This window comes from Podarcis bocagei (genome assembly GCF_964188305.1).
Source record: "Podarcis bocagei genome assembly, chromosome: 10".
Lineage (NCBI taxonomy): Eukaryota > Metazoa > Chordata > Lepidosauria > Squamata > Lacertidae > Podarcis > Podarcis bocagei.
In genome coordinates this window covers 62,485,198-62,506,487 of record NC_138135.1, presented here as the reverse complement: position 1 = coordinate 62,506,487, position 21,290 = coordinate 62,485,198, and the positions used below count along the sequence as shown (strand labels likewise).

The following is a 21,290-nucleotide window of genomic DNA, read 5'->3' as shown; positions in this document are numbered from 1 at the left end:
GCCCAATATGGTGGATATTAGACTCCAGCAGTCATCATGCCTTACCATTGGCCATTCTGGCTAGGGCTGATGAAAACTAGAACACGTTTTATCCTACCCTTGCAGCAGATGTGGATCTATATTGTATATATTCTAAATGTTGTTGTTAAGCTGGCATGGGAAGGATTTTCCTTGAAAGGGCAGCGTAAAGGTACTTTTAAATGAACAGATTAACTCTTTACAAGCCTAAAAAGACTGAGACACTGGATAGCAAGGGATAATGCTATAGGTAGTGAAACAGGAAGGATTGCAACAGGGATTGCAGTACTGGGATTGACAGAGCCTGAAACAAAGTTGAAAAGCGCTGCTATTTCTCTCTTTTTTAAAAAAGCTCTCTTGCTCCATGGTTTTACTTCTAAAATCAAGATAGACCCATTAATTCCATAATAGTTTTTGCTCTTTGCAGGTCAGTGCACCAAGATTTTTACTCTCTCCTTATACTGTAATGCAAAAATTAGTTCCATACCCACCTGCCATTATTTCCTAATTAAATGTTTGAGAACTCTATTTGCACGTGATTGGCTCATAAATTCCTTTTTATAGGGTGTCTTGCTTCAAAACTAGCCTGGAGTCGATAAATCGTTCTACAAATGTCAATTTGGTCAGCAGTAAAGAGGTAAATAGAAACTAATGGCACTCATCAAGCCTGTGGCACAAATGATTTATTGGGCACAATCATTTAGCAGTTTCATAAAGTCAATATGAGAGAAAAACGGGTTTCTTATCAAGGTAAACTGCATTTGTACTGTCAGCACAAAGGTGATTTATGACAAACCTGTGACCAGGATTAGGATATTATAAATGGGAGAAAATGAAAGGCTCATTAATTTTCCCCCTTTAATATATATAACCACAGGTAGAAGACATGCAGTGGGATAACAGAGAGAGAACTCATCCCACATCGGTCTGTAGTTTGCCCTGCAAGCCGGGAGAAAGGAAGAAAATGGTCAAGGGAGTGCCTTGCTGCTGGCATTGCGAGCGCTGCGAAGGCTACCATTACCAAGTGGACGAGGTCACCTGTGAGATGTGTGCATTCGATAAGAGGCCAAATGCCAACCGCACCGACTGCCAGCCGATCCCCATCATCAAACTGGAATGGCATTCCCCATGGGCTATTGTGCCTGTCTTCATAGCAATCTTCGGGATCATCGCAACCACCTTTGTCATCGTGACGTTTGTTCGTCACAACGACACGCCAATTGTCCGGGCCTCGGGTCGCGAACTCAGCTATGTCCTCTTGACTGGGATTTTCCTCTGTTACTCCATCACTTTTTTAATGATTGCGAGTCCAGACACTGCCATCTGCTCTTTGCGGCGGATCTTCCTCGGACTCGGCATGTGCTTCAGTTACGCAGCTTTGCTCACCAAAACAAACCGAATCCATCGAATATTTGAGCAAGGGAAAAAATCGGTCACCGCTCCAAAGTTCATCAGCCCGGCTTCCCAGCTGGTGATCACCTTCAGCCTCATCTCCATGCAGCTTCTTGGAGTCTTCATCTGGTTTGGTGTCGATCCTCCACATATCATCGTGGACTATGGAGAGCAGAGGACTCTGGATCCTGAAAATGCTCGTGGGGTTCTCAAATGTGACATCTCTGATCTATCTCTCATTTGTTCCCTTGGATACAGTATTCTCTTAATGGTAACATGCACTGTTTATGCCATCAAAACAAGAGGCGTTCCAGAGACTTTCAATGAAGCGAAACCAATTGGATTTACTATGTACACCACCTGTATCATTTGGTTAGCTTTTATTCCAATCTTTTTTGGAACTGCACAGTCAGCAGAAAAGGTGAGTGGCAGTGACCTGTCTTCATTCATATTTTTCTTGTTGTTCAGTTGCACGTTTCTGTCAACTCATAGATGTCCTGTGCTGACAATTGAATCTACTTCGGCAGAGTAAACTCTGACTGGTACATTTTTAGAGAAGGAAAATGCTTTAAGAGCAACTTTGTGTAATTTGATCATTAAAAAGGCATTGTTGTTGTTGATATCACCAAATTATCATCTTTCTTCTTTGCAGCACTTTGGTGGATGGAGCACCTAGGTATTTCTAAGTTTGGGGAAATAATTCATTAGAATGAAAGAATCTACTTTTAAAAATGGATGATTTAAAGGTGGTTTTAAAAAGACTGGAAATTATCCACATTCTGAATATTTATATGAAGTTGTTGAAATGATACAGCTTGGCGCAGCATGTTCAGAACCCAGTCCTTTCTTGCAATAGTAGAAATAGAATTTTCTCCCCGATGCAGATACCCGAAAAAAACCACTTCCGTGTATATTGCATAAAATATACTGTCTAAAAAATATAGTGTGTGTATATGTGTGTATTATGTTGACCCACTTAAATTTGGCTTATGCAGATTTCTTAAAAATGGAATCATCAGAATTATAACCATCTATGTTTCTCCCAGCATATGGTACTCAGAGGCATAGCTTCTTTAAACATGAAGTCTCAATTTAGCAATGGTGGCTGAAATCCACTGATAGGTCTATTCTGCATGAAATTACCAAGCCCTTTAAAAAAAATAACAGCTCTAAATCATTGATACCTCCACTTCTTATGGTAATGAATTCAATTATGCATTGTGTGAAGATATTTTATTCTTGCTTGGTCTGAACCTAAATCCACTCCGCTTCACTGGATGACCCCAAGTCCCTGCAGTTTGTGCGTGAGAGAATAATTTCTCTTTGTAACTGTTTGACTCAGATTGGCATGTCTTTTGTTCAGCAAGTTTATCAAGAGCATGCTCTAGGCTTTTCCTGATTCTTTCAGTTTTAGCAGTGAGCAATCAACAATGTTGTCTCCTAGTACAGCTTAGGTTGATCTTGACAGAAACTTCACTTTTGAAAATGTATTCTGGGCACTGTTGGTTGTTTCTCAAATGGTGAGAAATTTGTTTCTCAAATGGTGTGTTTCAAACTCGGAAAGGGGGAGACAGGAAGAGTGTGATATCATAACAATGAATCAATGTTTCATGGTGATTCTTTAAAGGTTTCAAACAATTTCCATTCACAACAAGGAATGAAAATAGTGGGAATGAAATGAGAAGCATTTTGACAAGGATCATTGCCAGCAAAGAAAAAAAAATGGTGGTGTCAGAACGTTGAGCCTAGTTTGTAGGTTAGGTTCCCAGCGCTTGAGTGTATTTAGCTCAAGCAAAGTGATGTAACTTTGGAGGAGTGAATTTGTTGACTGTGTGTTAGCCGATATTTCTGGTTTCAGTGCAAACTCTTAATAATCTGCTGGCAGGACTGAACAGCAGTCCTTAGTGTTCAATAGAAGCAGATGCAACTTCTTCCATAACTCTAGTAGACACAGATTCCATGTGGGAAATAATGTGCAACTCTGAGTAATTTTTGTTCACATTATTGGAGCACATTTTTTACTGCCTCCCTTATGGCTATATTCCAGAAAAATCACATGGGCACCACAATGCCATTTCACATGACTTATAGGGCCAGGGGTGGCAATACTCCATGTCTCCAACTTCCACAGACACAGAAGCAGCTGACCAGTTGGCCTGGAGCCACTGTCGTAGCTTACCATCAAGTAGATTGTTGTTGCTTACTGGGAAGGACTTGGTCAGGAAGTGGAGAGGTTGGCACAGTGCAAACACAGTGGCAGGAGTGCTGGATTGATTCTGCTGGTGCCTTTGCACCTCAACTCTTCCCCTCTCCTTCCTTGAAATCGATAGCAATCCAACCTCCGAGGTGCCAGCTCTTCCCCACCTGGCAAGCTGCTTCTGTGACTGAGAGCAAAATCCTGCGAAAGGTGTGAATCATTTGGAAAATCATCTTGCAGTAGTTAAAATAATATTTTGGTTTGTATCTTTGGGCTGCAGAGGGGAGGCAAGAAAGGAGAAAACCAATTGCATGAGCAGGTGCCTGTATGTGCTATGTTGGATCTCATTTTAGCGAAGTATTATGGCATAAAGCCCACTTCATCGGTATGATGTATAATCCTAAATTAGCACACAAACACACGGGCATAAGGAAGGGAATGTAAAAGTGGGGGTTATAATTTACCGTATTTTTCGCTCTATAGGATGCACCTGACCATAGGACACACCTTATTTTCGAGGGGGAGAACAAGAAAAAAATAAATCTCCCCCTCTCTGCTCAGCGCCCCTTCAGTGAAGTGGCAGGAGAAACAGAGCCCCTTCCATTTCTCCTCCCGCTTCACTGAAGGGGCGCTGCGCAGCTCTCCCTCTCTGCTGAAGCCTTGCTGAGTCTTGCTCTCCCGGCTTCAGCAAAAGGAACCCAAAGCCTCCGGAGCGCAGCGGGAGCTCCCGCTGCACTCTGGAGGCTTCCAGTGGCTATCCCTGAAGCCTGGAGAGTGAGAGGGGTCAGTGCACACCGACCCCTCTCGCTCTCCAGGCTTCAGTGAAAGCAACACGAAGCCTCCGGAGTGCAGAGAGAGCGTTCCCTCTGTGCTTCGGAGGCTTCACGTTGCTATTGCTGAAGCCAAGGAGCCTGCATTCGCTCAATAGGATGCACACACATTTCCCCTTAATTTTTGGAGGGGAAAACGTGCGTCCTATAGAGCGAAAATACGGTATAAAGAAGTTCAGTTCTTTTCAGTCTATATATTTTGGCTGCTAATTACACACAATCTTGCCCCTTTACCAAGACTATAAAAAAGAGTAGTGATATAGACAAGGTGATTCACCTCTTGCCAACTGCAGCAAATCTAGAGAAGTTATTTCACTGTATAAGTGAAGCTGATGAGGGGTTGTTTGTTACACCTTTTGCATGCAGTAGTCCGAGTTAAGCTTCCTCTGTACATCCAACCACGTTTAATTTCTTTACCAGACAGAAATTAAATGGAATATAAATTGACATGAGGAGGAGCTAGGATACTTGTCCACACTAGAGCAGAACAACAATAAATCAAATCTGACAGCAACCCTAGCCTGGCTCCAGCTATAACTGCCATTTCTTGTCTTGCTCAATTGACAACAAACATTTACAGATGTAATCGCGAGAGGCGGGGTTGAGCAGTGTTCTGTTATTGTCTCACTCTATTACTTTTCATCCAACGGAGGTATGTAAAATAGGCAACATGCTGAATGCTTCCATTCCAGATGCTAACAGAGACGTTAAGATAACCTGTGGGATCCTACCTGCATCTGATATCGGAGAAGGTGTCTAGTCAGTTAAATCAAAAGCAATACAACTCGACAATCGATAAAGGATTATCCACACTAGCAGTTTTTCATGCCATCTACTGCTGATATTCCCATGTTTCTGTTTAAGGCCATTGATTGGTTTCTGAGGACCATTCTCAGCATTCCCCAAAACGTAGCTGATGAGGACAAAAGGGAGAGGCTTTTCAGTTGTAGTCTGAAGTAGAAAAAAAATGAGGTGTGTGTCATCTAACCCCATCCTTTTCCACCTTTAGGAGGCTTTTAAAATCACTTTATTGCACCCAGTTATTTTTAATTAGACCCTCTGGTTCAGGGGCAAGGGAGCTTTTTCAATCTGAGGGATATTTCCCTTCTAGGGGCCACTTGAAAGTTGTGTACAGGCACCAAAGGAAAAAGTGGACAGAACAGTAAATATAAGCTTCACCTTTCTACAGTAGTCTCACTCATTTGTTCTGCCGCAATGAAGGATAAACCTAAAATGAAGCTACACCCTAAGAATGAACATGATCTAGCCAAGTAAAGTGCTATTTAAGGACTGTTGATGTCAGGGAGAAGGAGCTAAGTTTAGCATTCCTATAGAAATCCATGAGACTTCAAATATTACTTATTGTTTTCTTTATTACATTTATATCCCCTTTTCTTCCAATGAGCTCAAGGTGGCATACAGGGTTCTACTACTCTCTGTTTTATCCTCAGAACAACATTGTGGGGTGGGTCAGACTGGGAGAGTGTGGACTGGCTCAATGTCACCCTTTGGGCTCCATGACTGACTGGGTATTTGAACCCTGATCTCAAGTCCTAGTCCAGCACATCAATTACTACATTATGCTGCCTTGATTATCCCCTGGGTTGGGATAAAGCCTTACAACTGAACGGAGCACCCCAAATCCAGACCTTTTGCCACCTGAGACAGCCCAAAAGGCATCCCTCTTTCAAGGGCGACTCTCTTGAAAAGCCTTGCCGCAGCATTCAGATACAAATTGCATCTATTTACACACAGACACGTGTCACTTCGCCCTCTTGCATGCCATCCCTCTTCCAAGTGATACTTTTTTCTATTAGGAAAGAACCCAAAAAAACAGGTATCAAAAAATGAATCAAAGAACCTGGTACTGATAAATTATACAGCAGGTACCTGTAGATAAGACACTTTTCTTATAAACCAAGCTACAGTGGATTTGAGCACAGCAGGCACCAATTCTGGCCTGGCATAAATCCCTCCAAGGAAAGAAGCAATCATCAGCATGTTATTTTCTTCACTGCTGCAGATGGGTCAGTGGCGTAGCGTGTGGGGTGCAGGGGGGGCCGGCCGCACCGGGCACAACATCTGGGGGTTAGGGTTAGGGGGCGCAAATCCACGGGTTAGGGGGTGCAAATCCACGGGTTAGGGGGCGCAAATTACTTGCCTTGCCCTGGGTGCTGACAACCCACGCTACGCCACTGAGATGGGTAAAGCTTCTGTACCTTTGTACCTCTTAAAAGATGCTAAGTGGACCATGCTTGCCCAGTTTGCCATGAAACAAAGATATGTGACCTTCCATTGCATGAGGATGGTGTGTTCTTATATGTGAAGTGAAAGGCTATTATTTTTTAATAAAGAACCGAACCCTAAAGGTAGTCATGTACGAGGGTTGTTCATTAAAGATTTCCCCTGACCAACATCTGGTTGTGGTTCGAGGACCCAACCCCCGCTTGGTGGAATAAAGACATGTTGATACAGAATATAAGGTTAATGGGCAAGAAAAGGCCACAACTTTATTGATTACAGCAAGTGAGAAGGTATTGGCTTAGGCATTGGACCACGAAAGATTTGACTCCACCCACTCAAAGAGGGGTGAGTCTGAAGTGGGGGTTAACCACCAGTAGGGGGAGCCTGTTGATGCTAATACAACTATAAGCTCTCCCCTGATGTCACCGAGGGTCACGACCATCCCCCCCCCGGCATCAGACAGGATTCACGACCGCCGGATTCCTTTAACGGAATACCCAAAAGTGAAGGGGTAGGCAATGGCCACACCTAGCCCTTCCACACACCACGAACACATTCCAATGCCTAACCTACCCACCAATACCAAGAAAGTTGTGACGATTGCTATGAGGTAGGCGAAAAAACCAAAAGGCCTAATGCCAGTTGGAAAAACTCCTACCATGCCAACCATAGGTCCATAGCAAGGTCAAGAGAAAAGCTAAGCCCTAAGCCCTAAGGGAGTGGTGGGTGGGTGACTTGCGACGAGAAGGTGAGCAAATGGTTTGAATGGCTGGCACGGCTGCGTCTTGAGCAGCAAACCACGCCCCTACCAAGCCGCCCAATTGGGCACTCAACCAGGAGGCGTGGCGCGCCAGCCATGTGGATGGGGCAGGGGGCATAACGTCCCCTGCATGATGCGGGAGTCATCTCCCGCCCACAACACATCCCCTCTGGAAGGAGGAGAGGCCTTATCGTAGAAGGATGAAATTGCACATGTATAATTATACATCTCTCCATAGGTAACGTGGTAATTTGTAGCTCTGAACTCCTAACAGTTTCTCTGTTACGGGTGCTAACGTGGAGTAACGTCTGATAATGGAACTAGTTGAATGCAGAGCAGTCATAAGGTTCCCGTACTTGAAAGGGCACACACCATGGGAGATGTTCAATGAGATGAAAGGGACTTATGAGGAGGATGCCCCATCATATGATGTAGTCAACTACTGGCATCATCAGTTCAAGTGTGGTCGAACTTCAGTGGAATGGCTCCCATTCCTGGGCGACCACAGTCCTCCATTGATGAAGACACCATCTGGCAAGTGGAGACCACCATTCTCAAGGATCACTGCATAACCATTCACCAAGATCAGTGTGGGCTCTGTAAAAAAAATCATCCATGACCATTTGCACACAGGAAAGGTGTACAGGCAGTGGGTTCTCTGGCTGCTGATGCCTTTCCAGAAGCAGGAACGCGTCACATGCTCATGGGCTCATTTGGCCATGCGTCATGAAAACCATGATGCCAGATTAATTACTCAGGATGAAACATGGGTACATCATTATGACCCAGAGACTAAATCCCAGTTCAGACAATGGAAGCACTCTCTCTCACCACCTCCAAAGTAGTCACGTGTCCAACCACCGGTGGGCTGGTCTTTTGGGACCAGCACAGGGTAGTGATGATGGATTTCCTGGCAGTGGGTACCACAATTATCGGGACATACTACACTTCACTGCTGCAGAAATTGTGGAAGGCCATCAAAACCGAGAGGCATGGTATGCTGACCAAAGGTGTCTGCCTCTTGCAGGATAACACCCTGGTTCACAACTCACGTGTTTCTCAGGTGGAAGCATGGTCCTGTGGCTATGAAATCCTTCTTCACACCCCTTATTCTCACACCATCAGACTTCCACCTCTTTCCAACCATGAAGATATTTTTGAAGGGCAAGCTTTTTCCAGACGATGAAATGCTAATTTCTGAGGTCAAGTCGTGGCTTCTGACACAACCTGTTGACTTCTACTTACGAGGTCTCCACACCTGCATAAAGCAATGGGATAAGTGTTTGACTCTTGCTGGTAGCTATGTGGAGAAGAACTAATAACTGTGTCCAGTTTAGTTTGTCTCAGTCCATGGGAAGTATGTCAGGGGAAATCTTTAATGTATCTTAGGCACAGCAGAGGAATCCTGGCTGTTAAGATTAGGACAGATATAGGGAGGAGAGCATTCAGACTGTAAGTCCACAGGTGACTTTCAAAGCAGATGTGTTCATGCATATATTTCCCTCACAGCAGGAGCCCCGAGTGCATTTATTTCCATTTGATCCGGAAAATTTTTGCTAGCAGAGGTTAAAATCTAATGGAAACATCTACTGTGCAAGTTCCAGGGAAGCAAACAGGAGTTAAACAAGTGTATTGTTGACAAAAGGTGATCTTGGACAAACATCCAATTCATTTCTAGGCTGCCTTTTCATTTACACATGCTGTGATTATTGTGTGCCTGGAGATTTTTCTGCCATCCAGCCTTCTGTCACCACCCACAAAAGAACAGGATTATATGTCATCTAGTAAGGGGATCCAGATACTTTCAAAGCACCACACCCCCTTTCCCACCCCAAATCCTCCTGAGGCCAGGCCAGTTTCTCTTTGTGTTGCTTTTAAAGGACTATTTTCATTGCCAAACCTATATTGTTGAAGGACAGGGCTGGGTAACTTCCATCTAGGAGACTGAATGTGGCCTTCAAATCCTTTCTGTCTGGCCCTCAGATTCTCCCAAGGACACACCCCTTCCTAAGGCCACACCACTCACCAGCCTGGATAGCTCAATTGGTTAGAGCGTGGAGGTGATAACACCAAGGTTGCAGAATCAGTCCCTGTATGGGACAGCTGCATATTCTTGCATTGCAAGGGATTGGACTAGATGATCCCTTCCAACGGTCCCTTCCAACTCTCCAATTCTATGAAACTCTGTGAGACTTTCTCTGCTGTCTCCTCAAGTACTTTGGCAGGGCTGCAGTTTGTCCTTAACCATGATAGTGCCTCTTGTGTGCTTGAAGGATTGATAGATTTATGTGTGTGGGGGGGTGTATATACATTTCTCACTTACACATGCTAAGAATGGACTCTCCTGTACAAAGGCAAGAGCCACATCCATTGCTACTATTTTTTGTCTCTTGCTTTGCCCACCTCGTGTATGTGGACCCCAAAAGGTTGTCTGCAAAGGTCTTCTTGGTCTTCAGAAGGCTCCTTACCTTTGGTTTAGGGCATGTATATGTGTGATGCTTTATCTGGGTTAACATTCAGACTTTGGCTTAAATGTGCAAGCAGTCACTACTTTTTCAGTTATGTGTCTATCACAATAAGTACAAGCATCTCCCCCCTATTTATGTGTGTTCAATTCACACGTGACAACGCATTCACAGCCCTGGAAACCTGGAAGTGGGGGGAAAGACCTGACAAGGATACTATCCCCAGAGCCCAAAGGGTAGATGTCACCACACTAAGGGCCCAAGAAATAGACACACATTTTTTTATTTGGCTGGAGATTTTGTGGGTTGATCTTTCGTGCAATGTTATCTGTCACCAACATAAGGATCAACCACCAGTGCTCTGAGTTTTCACAATTTAAGCAGCCAGTGTCTTCCTAAAAGTGTAATGTCTCCTGAACCTTTGGAGATAAGACAGGTTATATCATTCTTTCCACATTCAACAGATAAGATACTCTGCAATTCCGGCTGGAGTGATGTAGATTTACGTTAAATCTGAGGGGTTAGATTTTTTGCAGCATATTAAGAATTTCACTTTTTTTAAAAAAAAAAGAAGGAAAACAACCTCTAAATCAAAATGCTAATTCAATGATTTTGCAATTCAGATTTTCTTTGAGCTGTCTGCTATAAATAAAAATCTGTTCGCACACAGCTTTGTGGCTCTCAACACAAGAGTTCAAACATGTGTCCAGTTAATTGTTCTTTTAAATGAGGAAAATTTAGTAAGTCATGCTCATGTATATACAACTGGTTGGCTATGCTCTGGCAAGGCTATTTTTAGGTTGGAATGTTTTCATTAACAACAAAAAACATACAGGCAACAAAAATGAAAACAAAAACATGGCCGAAGTATTGGGAAATTTTGGAACAGGAGGGAGATAAACTGAAATTACAAAGTCATGAGAAAATGAAACATAAAGTACAAAATTGGTTTCAATATCATCAAATAATGGAGTTTTTCAAACAGGACAGGAAAATTGGCTTTCAGGTGGGAAAATCAAAACTAGAGACTGAACTGTTAGAACCCAATACCAAGAATTTATCAAGAATGTATAACTTGCTGCTGAAATGGAATACACAGGATGAAACAGTTAAATCTGTTATGATTAAGTGGGCGCAGGATGTCGGACATAACATTATGTCAGCTGACTGGGAATGGTTATGGAACACCAGTATTAAATTCACGGCATGTAATGCCTTAAAGGAAAACATTATGAAAATGGTCTATAGGTGGTACATGACCCCAGTCAAGCTGGCAAAAATTTATCATTTGCCCGATAACAAATGTTGGAAATGTAAAGAGACTGAAGGTACCTTCTATCACCTTTGGTGGACGTGCCCGAAGATTAAGGCTTTCTGGGAAATGATCTATAATGAAATGAAAAAGGTACTTAAATGTACTTTCCCTAAAAAACCAGAGGCCTTTCTCTTGGGCATTGTCGGCCAATTGGTGTTAAAGAGGGATAGAACTTTTTTTATGTATGCTACAACAGCAGCAAGAATACTCATCGCAAAGTATTGGAAGACACAAGATCTACCCACTCTGGAAGAATGGCAGATGAAAGTGATGGACTATATGACTTTGGCCGAGATGACAGGCAGAATCCGTGACCAAGGAAAAGAGACGGCGGAAGAAGAATGGAGAAAATTCAAAAGTTATCTTAAGGACTATTATAAACTTGAAGAATGTTAGAGTGTTGTGGTTTTTAGGAACAAAGGGATACAGTGATATAAGGTCAGAATACAGAGATGACTAAGATGACAGAGGTTGGAAAGCAACAATTGGGAGTTGCTATAAAATTATGGACATTGGGATGCAGAAAGGGGGGGTATGGGGGAGTCTCAGAAAAGAGGTTTATGAAAAAATGTTATGAAATTATACGTGTTTGTATGTCTTTTTAAGTGTTTGTTTGTTCTTTAAAATTCTGTAAAACCAATAAAAAAATTTTATTAAAAAAAAACAAAAATGAAAACAAAAACAAACAAACAACAACACCCTAAAACTGCAATACATAATTCTGTTATGATACAACTAAGTAAACCAGACACATTATTTAAGTAATACTGGCACAATTAAAGGTATTCAAATTCATATCTCTTCTCCAAAAAGAAACCTTACTTTCCCATCCAAATGAGCCATGCATTGTCTGCCATTTCTTAACCAGATGTATTTGGCATGCTTAAGAATTTCTGTCATATGATAAGGCACATGTTGGTCTCCAGTTCCATACAGTGCTAGCCAATATGAACAATGGTCAAGGACTATGGAAGCTGCAGTTCAATAGCATCTGCACAGAGCGGCTGGGTCGGAGGAAGGGAAACTGATGGAGTGTGCATGTGCATTCCACTGCCCAATGACATATGTGTCACCCAGGAGAAAGCAGCTGCAGAGATAAGAAAAAAAGAGTCATTCCATTGTCTGGATAGGTCACTTCCTGGTTCATATGGAGAAGCTGTTTTTAATGGACTGCAGCTGAAGGTTCTTTCTCCCTGCAGACTATCTCAACTTTAGCCTCATCTCTTGTGTTTTGGCTTCTTCTTCAGCTTGGACCACCGCCTTTTGCCACAAGTTTCTCCCAGCTCTCAGCCTCACTCAGACTCTGGACAGCTTCCTTTGGTTGTCCCTGTTGTCACCTTCAGACTCTAATCAAGTCTGCCTTTAGCCTCTTCTGAATCTCTTCCTCGGCCCCTTGATGATAATCTCTTTTCAACATCTTCTCACGTTCTCCCACAGTCTTGTAATATTTTGGATTGTGTCTCTTTAGCAGGACTCTCTAAACAATCACAAGGTTCTGTTTAAAGACTTCGCATCTCTTTGGACCATAACAGAGGACCAATAGGTTTAAACAGAAGGTTCACCAAAGGATCTATCAGAGCTTGACTTGTTGAAGTCTATCAACCCATATAAAGGCTACTGCTGGCTATCATAACAGTACATTTTATGAGACACATGGTCACTTCTGAACTGTATCAGCCTAGCTGTTTCTTGGGAGACTGCCAACTGAAAAAACCCCATACACTGTATCTTCCAGGCTTTGTTTCCACATGCAGGTCTTTCCATCTCATTTAATTAGCTAGTTACAAACCATTGTTTTTACAACAGAACAACATTCTTACATATAAATTTCTTCTTACAATGTTACTGTTCCTTCACATTCACACTGTAATTTAGATGTCTCGCTGGAGCAGGGAGCGAATCAAGTGGAATTGTTACTTGCCTCATCTAATAAAGAACGTACTTTCAGAAATATAATTATGTATCTGCACTCCCATAAAGAAATATCTTTTTGGGAGACTGAACTGCCAATATTTAATGCTATTTAGTTTTATATACGTTGCTTGTTTTCTAAGGTACCTGACAAAAACATACCATAATTTATAATGATTCTTCTTAGCAAGGCTATTTGAGTTCTCCGCATTGATATAAAACATCTAAAGGAAAATGTTATATGATGTTAACGCACCATAAAATATGCTAAAAGGAATTTATACACGTAACAATGCCCTGATAAGGAAATGGCAAAAGGAATTAAATGAAGCACTTCTTACAAGTCTGCAAGACTTGTTTACAGTTCATCTTAGAATCTCTATAATATTTGCATACACTCTTCAAAAGAAAACTTGCAATAAATAAAGGGGAAGTTCATGGCAAAATTAGTATACTTGAAAAATAAAATAAAATGCCACTGTGCACACTATTCTTCACAATCACTGCAGCAGCTGTTATTCATCACCATCATTCTATAGGATACTAAGTAGCTGTCTTCTGCAAGTAAAATCTCTCTGTCCCTAAATGATACAAATAAAATAAAGATGTTTTACTTCTTTATGTGTAGGATTTTTACCCCACCCCTCCTCACAAGTCATCTCAGGGCAGGATAAAATACATTGTAAAATAGAATAGACCAATATAATACAGTTGGCTTGTAACTTGTGTGCATTTAACTTGCATGATCACAGCTTTATGTGATTGGGGGCTGGCCAGCTGCATCCACACAATTTAGATGCACGTAAGGTGGAGAGCTTAAAAGTTACTTCTGTCCCAGGTTTTTCCTTCATGGAAAGAACATGAAAGCTCTCAGACTTGCTTTCCGGGCTCTGGGGAGACCATTGGAAGATCTAATGGGGCCAGCCAAGATCTCACAAGAACCTCCAGAACTCTGAAAGCAAGGTAAAGGTAAAGGGACCCCTGACAGTTAAGTCCAGTCATGAATGAATCTGGGGTTGTGGCACTCATCTTGCTTTACAGGCTGAGGGAGCCGGCGTTTGTCCACTCTGCAGACAGTTTTTCCGGGTCATGTGGCCAATATGACTAAGCCACTTCTGGCGCAATGGAACACCAACACCAGAGCAGTGCACAGAAACGCCATTTACCTTCCCGCCGGAGTGGTACCTATTAATCTACTTGCACTTTTTGGCGTGCTTTTGAACTGCTAGGTTGGCAGGAGCTGGGACCAAACAATGGGCACTAATCCCATCACAGGGATTTGAACCGCCGACCTTTTGATCGGCAAGCCCAAGGCTCAGTGGTTTAGACCACAGCGCCACTTCCTAAAAGCTCTCTTCCTTTGTATGGAGGGCAAGACCTACATGGTGTGCTAGGTTCTGAAAGGTAGGGATGTGGTTTCGATGTTGTTCTGACTATACATAATTTCAGGTTTACATGCAATCCCTGGAATGTAACCCCTGTGCAAGTTGCAAGTTGACTCTAGAGTTAAAACCCATCTAGCTACCTATACAAAATCACTACAGTTGTATGGATGTATACATATGGATGTATACATGGAAGTTAAAATGATTATAGGTGCCACTTGCTGGTGTTCAACCTCCTACACATAGCAAAGTAGAAAGCTCTCCTTTTTCTATAATATTTTTATTTATTTATTATATTTCTATACCGCCATTCATCTGAGGATCACAAGGCAGTTTACAATGTAGAAACAGAAAAATATGTGACCTAATAACAAGCAAAACAATTACCTCCCCCATAGTTTAAAAGGCTTAATTAGCCAAAGACCTGGCAAAAGGGGAATGTTTTTGCCTGGTGCCTAAAGATATGTCATGAAGGCGTAAGGTGAGCCTTCCTGGGGAGAGCATTCCACAAATGAGGAGCCACTGCAGAAAAGGCCCATTTTCTTGTTGTCAACTTCTGGACCTCTTGCCGACCGGGTACATGAAGAAGTGCTTCAGATGTGGGGTCTGGGTTGGTTCATATGAGGAGAGGCAGTACTTGAGGTGTTGGGCTGTTTAAGGCTTACAAGTCAAAGCCAGCACTTTGGATTAGGCCTGGAAACTAATTGGGAGCAAATTCAGTTGGGCCAGGATTGGTGTTATGTGCTGTAACCATCTTGCCCCAGTGAGAAGCTGGCCACTGAATTCTGCACCAGCTGATGTTTCCAAGCCATCTTCAGAGGCAGCCCCATGTATAATGCATTGCAGAAATCCACAACAGAAGGCAGGCTATTCCTGTCCAAATAGAGGCACAACTGTTCCACCAAGCCACCTGAGCCTCAAATGACAATTGATGTGAGAGTACCTGCAAGCTACTGCAAACCTCTCATCCAACCGCCTATGGAACCACGCTCTCACCATGCCTCAATCTTACCTGAAATGATCTTCAGTTTATTGGCTATCATCAAGTCCATTACTGAGGCAAGTTCCCATCATCCCTTACCACTGGTCCTGTTAGCTAGGGATGATGGGAGTTGTAGTCCCAAAACATCTAGAGGGCCAAGTTTGGCCATGCCTGGTCTAGCACACCCTCTGCCATACCTGCAGGTCTAAAGGAGAAGTAGAGCTGTGTGTCATAAAAATATTGCTGACAACATACTCCAAAACTCCAGACAACCCCACTCAGCAGTTTCATGTAAATGTTAAACAGCATGGGGAATAAGATTAAAAGCTGAGGAACCCAGTATTGAATTCTTTCTGTTTCTGTTTCTGCACCATCTTTATTTATGGTAGTTTCTGGCAATGGGACTCACTGAGTGTTCATAAATGAAATATATGTGAGTTTGTTTCACAAGCCATCTAAATCATCATCAGTAAACATCAGTAAACATTCCTGCAGAGCATTGTTCAGCTACTTTTTCCATTTCCTTGTTTTGTCAAGTCATGGCTATGCCGTCTTTCGCTACACCTCTTGCAACAAGAAAAGGAACCCAATTCAAGCAGTGCAGAACTTTGCAATCATCTGGTTATAGGGGGAAGGAGGTCAAGCCCCCAAGCCATCAAACAGCATATCCCCAGCATATAAGCAAATGTCACGAAGGCTGCTGAAATTAGAAATGGAACATTTCTACAAAAAACAGACTGTCCAATATATAACCTTTGGCTCCGCACTTCTACAGCAAGGCATTAAAACTTCGGAGCTTCTGGAAACAGAGTTTTCCTTAATGTCATGATGGTTGCCATTCTGTAGTGTAAAGAATGAAATTGGCCGCATGATTAAAGCAGATGTTTTATGAACCTCTGGGTAAAATTAAGTTACAATGGCAGGCTGCACCAGAATTGGCTGAGGATAGATGACTGTCTAAAGTACATCCCTATTCGCTGAAAAGAACTACTTTAATTTCCTTGCATTACCTATTCTTACAAGTTTTGACAGGTGGATGAATCATGTTCATTCAACAGATAATAAAGATATCATTTATTATATTAGTGCCTAAAACAGCTCTGTTTTGAGTGAACAGATGAATACTGTACTAGTTTCCTTTCTTTTTTTTTTCAAAAGAAAGGAAGCATTTCAGTTTTTATAGGAGAAAAGAGGCTCAGAGATACTAAAGTTTTCCACCACTCAGAAATCAATGAATGATTTTAATGTAACTTACTGAGGCAGGAAGATGTCAGTAGTTTTCTCCACTACTCTGACAAACTGATATTTCTTCCATCACTGGGGCACTGGTGGGGAGATAAGATTTGTTGATGATGATAATAATAACAACAACAACAACAACAACAATAATAATATATGGATAGTCATCTAGCTGTAAATTATTTTTTTAGTGTCTCAGAGATGTCCAAATGATTATCCAGTGATCACTTGCTAGTGGTTTGCAAAACCAATGCTTGTGTAACTTGCTTTTTGGCAAAACAGATGACATATTCATTAGTTGACTCTTAAAATTCATCTAAATACCAGTCCTTCAATTTCCTGAAAGCTTCCCTCCCCCCTTACAAAAATACACTTCCATTTTTCTTCCTCCTTTGCAGGGTGCTTTAGACTTCTCATGGGTGTGGGGTTGAGCTTACCTAAACCACCGAGCCGCTTGGGCTTGATGATCGGAAGGTCAGCGGTTCAAATCCCTGTGGCGGGGTGAGCTCCTGTAGCTCTGTCCCAGCTCCTGACAACCTGCAGTTCGAAAGCACACCAGTGTGAGTAGATAAATAGGTACTGCTGTGGCGGGAAGGTAAACGGTGTTTCCATGCACTCTGGTTTCCGTCACAGTGTCCTGTTACTCCAGAAGCGGTTTAGTCATGCTGGCCACATGACCCGGAAAGCTGTCTGTGGATAAACGCCGGCTCCCTTGGCCTGAAAGCGAGATGAGTGCCACAACCCCATAGTCACCTTTGACTGGACTTAACTGTCCATGGGTCCTTTACCTTTTTTTAACTTTTAGTGTTGTGAGGTGGCTGAGAGTGGTGCAAAAACCTCCTAGGAGTCTTCGTATGGTCAGAATCGAGTCTACACTCCTAGAGTTAATGCTAAATACATTCATTCTGGTAAGCTGCTAGAGCTGCTAGAGAGCTGTGAAAATTTGTGTCCTGGGCTTCATAGACTCATCTATCCATGTACTATCTGAAACCAAAGGGGCACATTGGTTGCCAGGTGTAGAATATATTACAGTCATACCTCGGGTTACAGACGCTTCAGGTTGCATTTTTTGGGGTTATGGACCCACCGAAATCCGGATATAGTGGAATGGGTTACTTCCGGGTTTTGGGGGTCTCGCGTGTGCAGACGCGCTAAATCGCGCTATGTGCAGAAGCACCGAATTGCAACCCGCGTGTGTGCAGACGCGCTGCTGCGGGTTGCGATTGCTGGGTTGCAAATGTGCATCCTGCACGGATCATGTTCGCAACCCAAGCATCCACTGTATAATTATTTTTAGTTCTCTTATCCCAAGATGAAGGTCATGTGGCCATAAGTGAGGTACTCGTGTGTGTGTGTGTGTGTGCGTGCGCTCGCGCGTAGATGTCATTCACTTTAAACCGAATGCATAATACTATAGGTTTTTTTAGGCTGACCCTTTGCTTGAAGAGGAGAAGTTTCATAGAGCTTACAGGTCCTGTACATTAAAACACAGGAAGGGAAAAATACAGATTTCACAGCAGCGGCTACATAAAAAAGCCATTAAGAGTACTTGGCCCCGCTGTATGTTACATAACCTAAAAGCAGTTACCACAGAGTCTTATTTGGAAGGCAAACTTATGTAAGGCAATTAGCTGCGGAAAATGATGAACTCAAAAAAATTGGACCTGATTAAAGTCAACAATTTGAAAAGCAGCTTCTCAGGAGCATCACCCCGTTGTTCAACAAAGTTGTTTAAATGGCCTTTTATTGAGGTCAGAGGAAGAAAGGAAACTACAAATGGCTTGAAAGAAAGAAAGCACCACCACAGGAAATGGGTTCCTAATTATATGAGAATCAGGCTTTTGCATCTGTGTCTTAAACTGCTATAATCAAAAAGATCCTTTGAAATTAATGCAGCAATGTTGCAAAAATCTAAGGCCTGGGGGAATGGAAGATTGGAGTTGGGGTATATGCCATGTCTTCCTTTAAAGTTGGTCTGAAACAGAAGTGACATAAAGTATAGAAATTCACCTGTGCCTCTGATGCATCCCCATCAACATGCAGTATTAGAAACTATGATAAATGCTATGCTTCTCGGGGCAATGCTAATTCCATGAAAAATGCTGTAACTGCTAGAGAGAAAAATATTTGAACCTCATAAATGGTCCTCATGCTCTAGCTATCTTGATTGCTGTTCTACTAAGAGTGCAGCTGCATACTGCTGTGACTTTTTCTTAGGTTTTAGAATCCCTAAACTACAAAGATCAATAATCTTAATTTTGTTTTGGGTCTAGAACACTGAATAAATTTCATTTGAAAATTAGCAACGACAACAACAAATAATAATAAGGGGAGTACTAGACACCCTACAGTCCATCTCTTTTCCAAGGTCTTAGGTTTCCTCTTTTTTGGTTCTGCTTTTAATATTTATATTTTCTCCTGTTTTTAATATTTTCATTTTATTGAAAATATTTCAATTAAACAAAAAAGGGGAAAATAAAAAGGGAACAAAAAGTGCATAAAAATACAAAAGAAGAAGAAGAAGAGAAAAATACTATAATTCTGAACATACTTGTCTAATCCAAAGGCATATTAATGAAATTATTATTGTAATAAATATACATTTATTTATAGCCTACTATTTTTATATATATAAATGCATTCCAAATGTCATGATATGTGTCCATGCACAATCTGTATCCATAAGCCAGTGGTTTTCAACCTGTGTGCCGTGGCACCGTAGAGTGCCTTGAATGATGGTCAGGAGTGCTGTGGGCAATACTGGCCTCTGTCCCTCTTTCCTCCCCTCCATCCTCTGACGCCCTCTTGCATCTCTGCCTCCCAAAGGCTTGCACAGCTGTTTGTTGCAGCCGCCCAGACTACAGGTTCTGCAGGCAAATGGTGCCTCAGGGGCTGGCCAGGGGGTGCTGGTTGCCAGGAGCTGAGGCAGCCTTGGCGTGCGCAAGCAAGCTGGCGAGGGAGCCCAGCCAGCCAGTCTGCCAGCCCTTGCTGTTGGAAATGGACAGACAATGGGGCAGTGTGAGGAGGCACCTGTCTTTGTGGCAGAGGGGGCAGCTCAGAGACCAGGGGCAGCAGAAGTGGCTGCCCAGAGGACTCCCAAGGAGAGGGGAGAGGAGGCTGAGGGAACACTCCACAAGGGAGGGTGTTCAAAAAAGGGTGAGAGGCTGCCAGCTCTGCAGGCAAGGGGTGACATAACTGGGCTCCTGAGCCCCACAGGGGTGCTGCAGAAAGAATGTAGTTGGCCCAGGGAGCCGTGGAATAAAAAAAAGGTTGAAAACCTTTGCTAGAAGCTATCCATTCATATGTTGTCATATCTTCTATCCATTGATTAAAGGAGGGCATAGATTTATATTTCCAGTGTAGCAATATCAGCCTTTTAGCCATGTTAAGGCCTCAAAGAATCGATTTACATTGGGCAGTTGCCAAATTCCATACAGTAGCTACATAATTAAAAATAAAATTACTGTATTTTTTGCACCATAACACTCACTTTTTTCCTCCTAGAAAGTAAGGGGAAATGTCTGTGTGTGTTATGGAGCGAATGCCTATGGATGGCGGGGGATCTGCTGCAGTCGTGAGCAGAGGATCCATGGTTCCCCTTCCTTCCCTCCTCCATGGCTTGCTTTGAGACAGCAAAGCGGGAGAGGAGAGGAGCCTTCTCCTCTTATACCCCTCTTCTGCATTATGAATAGCATCCTTCTCCACCCAACCCACGCGTGTTCCTTGTCCCTTGAGTGCTTTTCCTTCCCTCCCCACTTAAAACGTGGTTACAAAGCATGGATCCACATGGATCCTCAGGATTTTTGCACTGGGCTACCCCAAACTCACCGTCAGATCACATGTCTGTGGCCACAGCATGAACCACAAAAATCATACACCCACTGTTTCGTTTAGAATATTTTTTTTCTTATTTTCCTCCTCTAAAAACTATGTGCGTGTTATGGTCGGGTGCGTGTTATAGAGCGAAAAATACGGTATCCTCTGACAGTATCAGTTTCCTTCCCCCATATAATATTTATGCAAGCTAATACTTTCTCCCAAAACTTCATAAGCATAGGACATTGCATAAGCAAATGTTTCAAAGAAGCATTATCCTTATTACATCTCCGCCAACATATTGCCTCTTATGTAAAAAAAGCTAAGGTAGTTTTGTATTATCCATAATTTGTTCTTTATGTGCTGATGGTTGCAGAATTGGACTTCGGCTGCTGGGTTAGGGTCCGAGCTGACCTAAAGGAGCACCACAGCAGCAGCAGAATCACAATACATACCGGTATATATGGTAAAAAATTAAGGGGGCCTCCAGTTGCCTAGATGAGCTGAACAAGGGTAGTTTGGTCGAAAAGATAGAATACTACTTTGTTTGAGAATGATTTTGCTGTTGACCTTTCTTCTGTTAGAGATGCATTCGTATTCCGCTGTGGTTATGGTTCCTGGTCCGACATGTCTTCTGTTGATGAGTTAATCTATACACTTCAGGTAGCCATCCCAGTATTACTCAGGAGAAGTGATCTGCACTTCCTTTCTTTTATTTGGGGGGGGGGGAGGAAGA

At 42.6% G+C, this 21,290-nt stretch overlaps 1 protein-coding gene across 3 annotated transcripts in view; it reads left to right on the top strand.

The window, feature by feature from the left end:
- The window catches only part of GRM8 (glutamate metabotropic receptor 8), a 551,348-nt gene that overhangs the window by 488,484 nt on the left and 41,574 nt on the right, over nt 1-21,290 (top strand). For all 3 annotated transcript variants that reach the window (XM_081211526.1, XM_081211524.1, XM_081211525.1), the window contains exon 9: nt 896-1,831. In XM_081211526.1, coding sequence (XP_081067652.1) covers nt 896-1,831 — 936 coding nt within the window. The remainder of the gene's footprint in view (nt 1-895; nt 1,832-21,290) is intronic.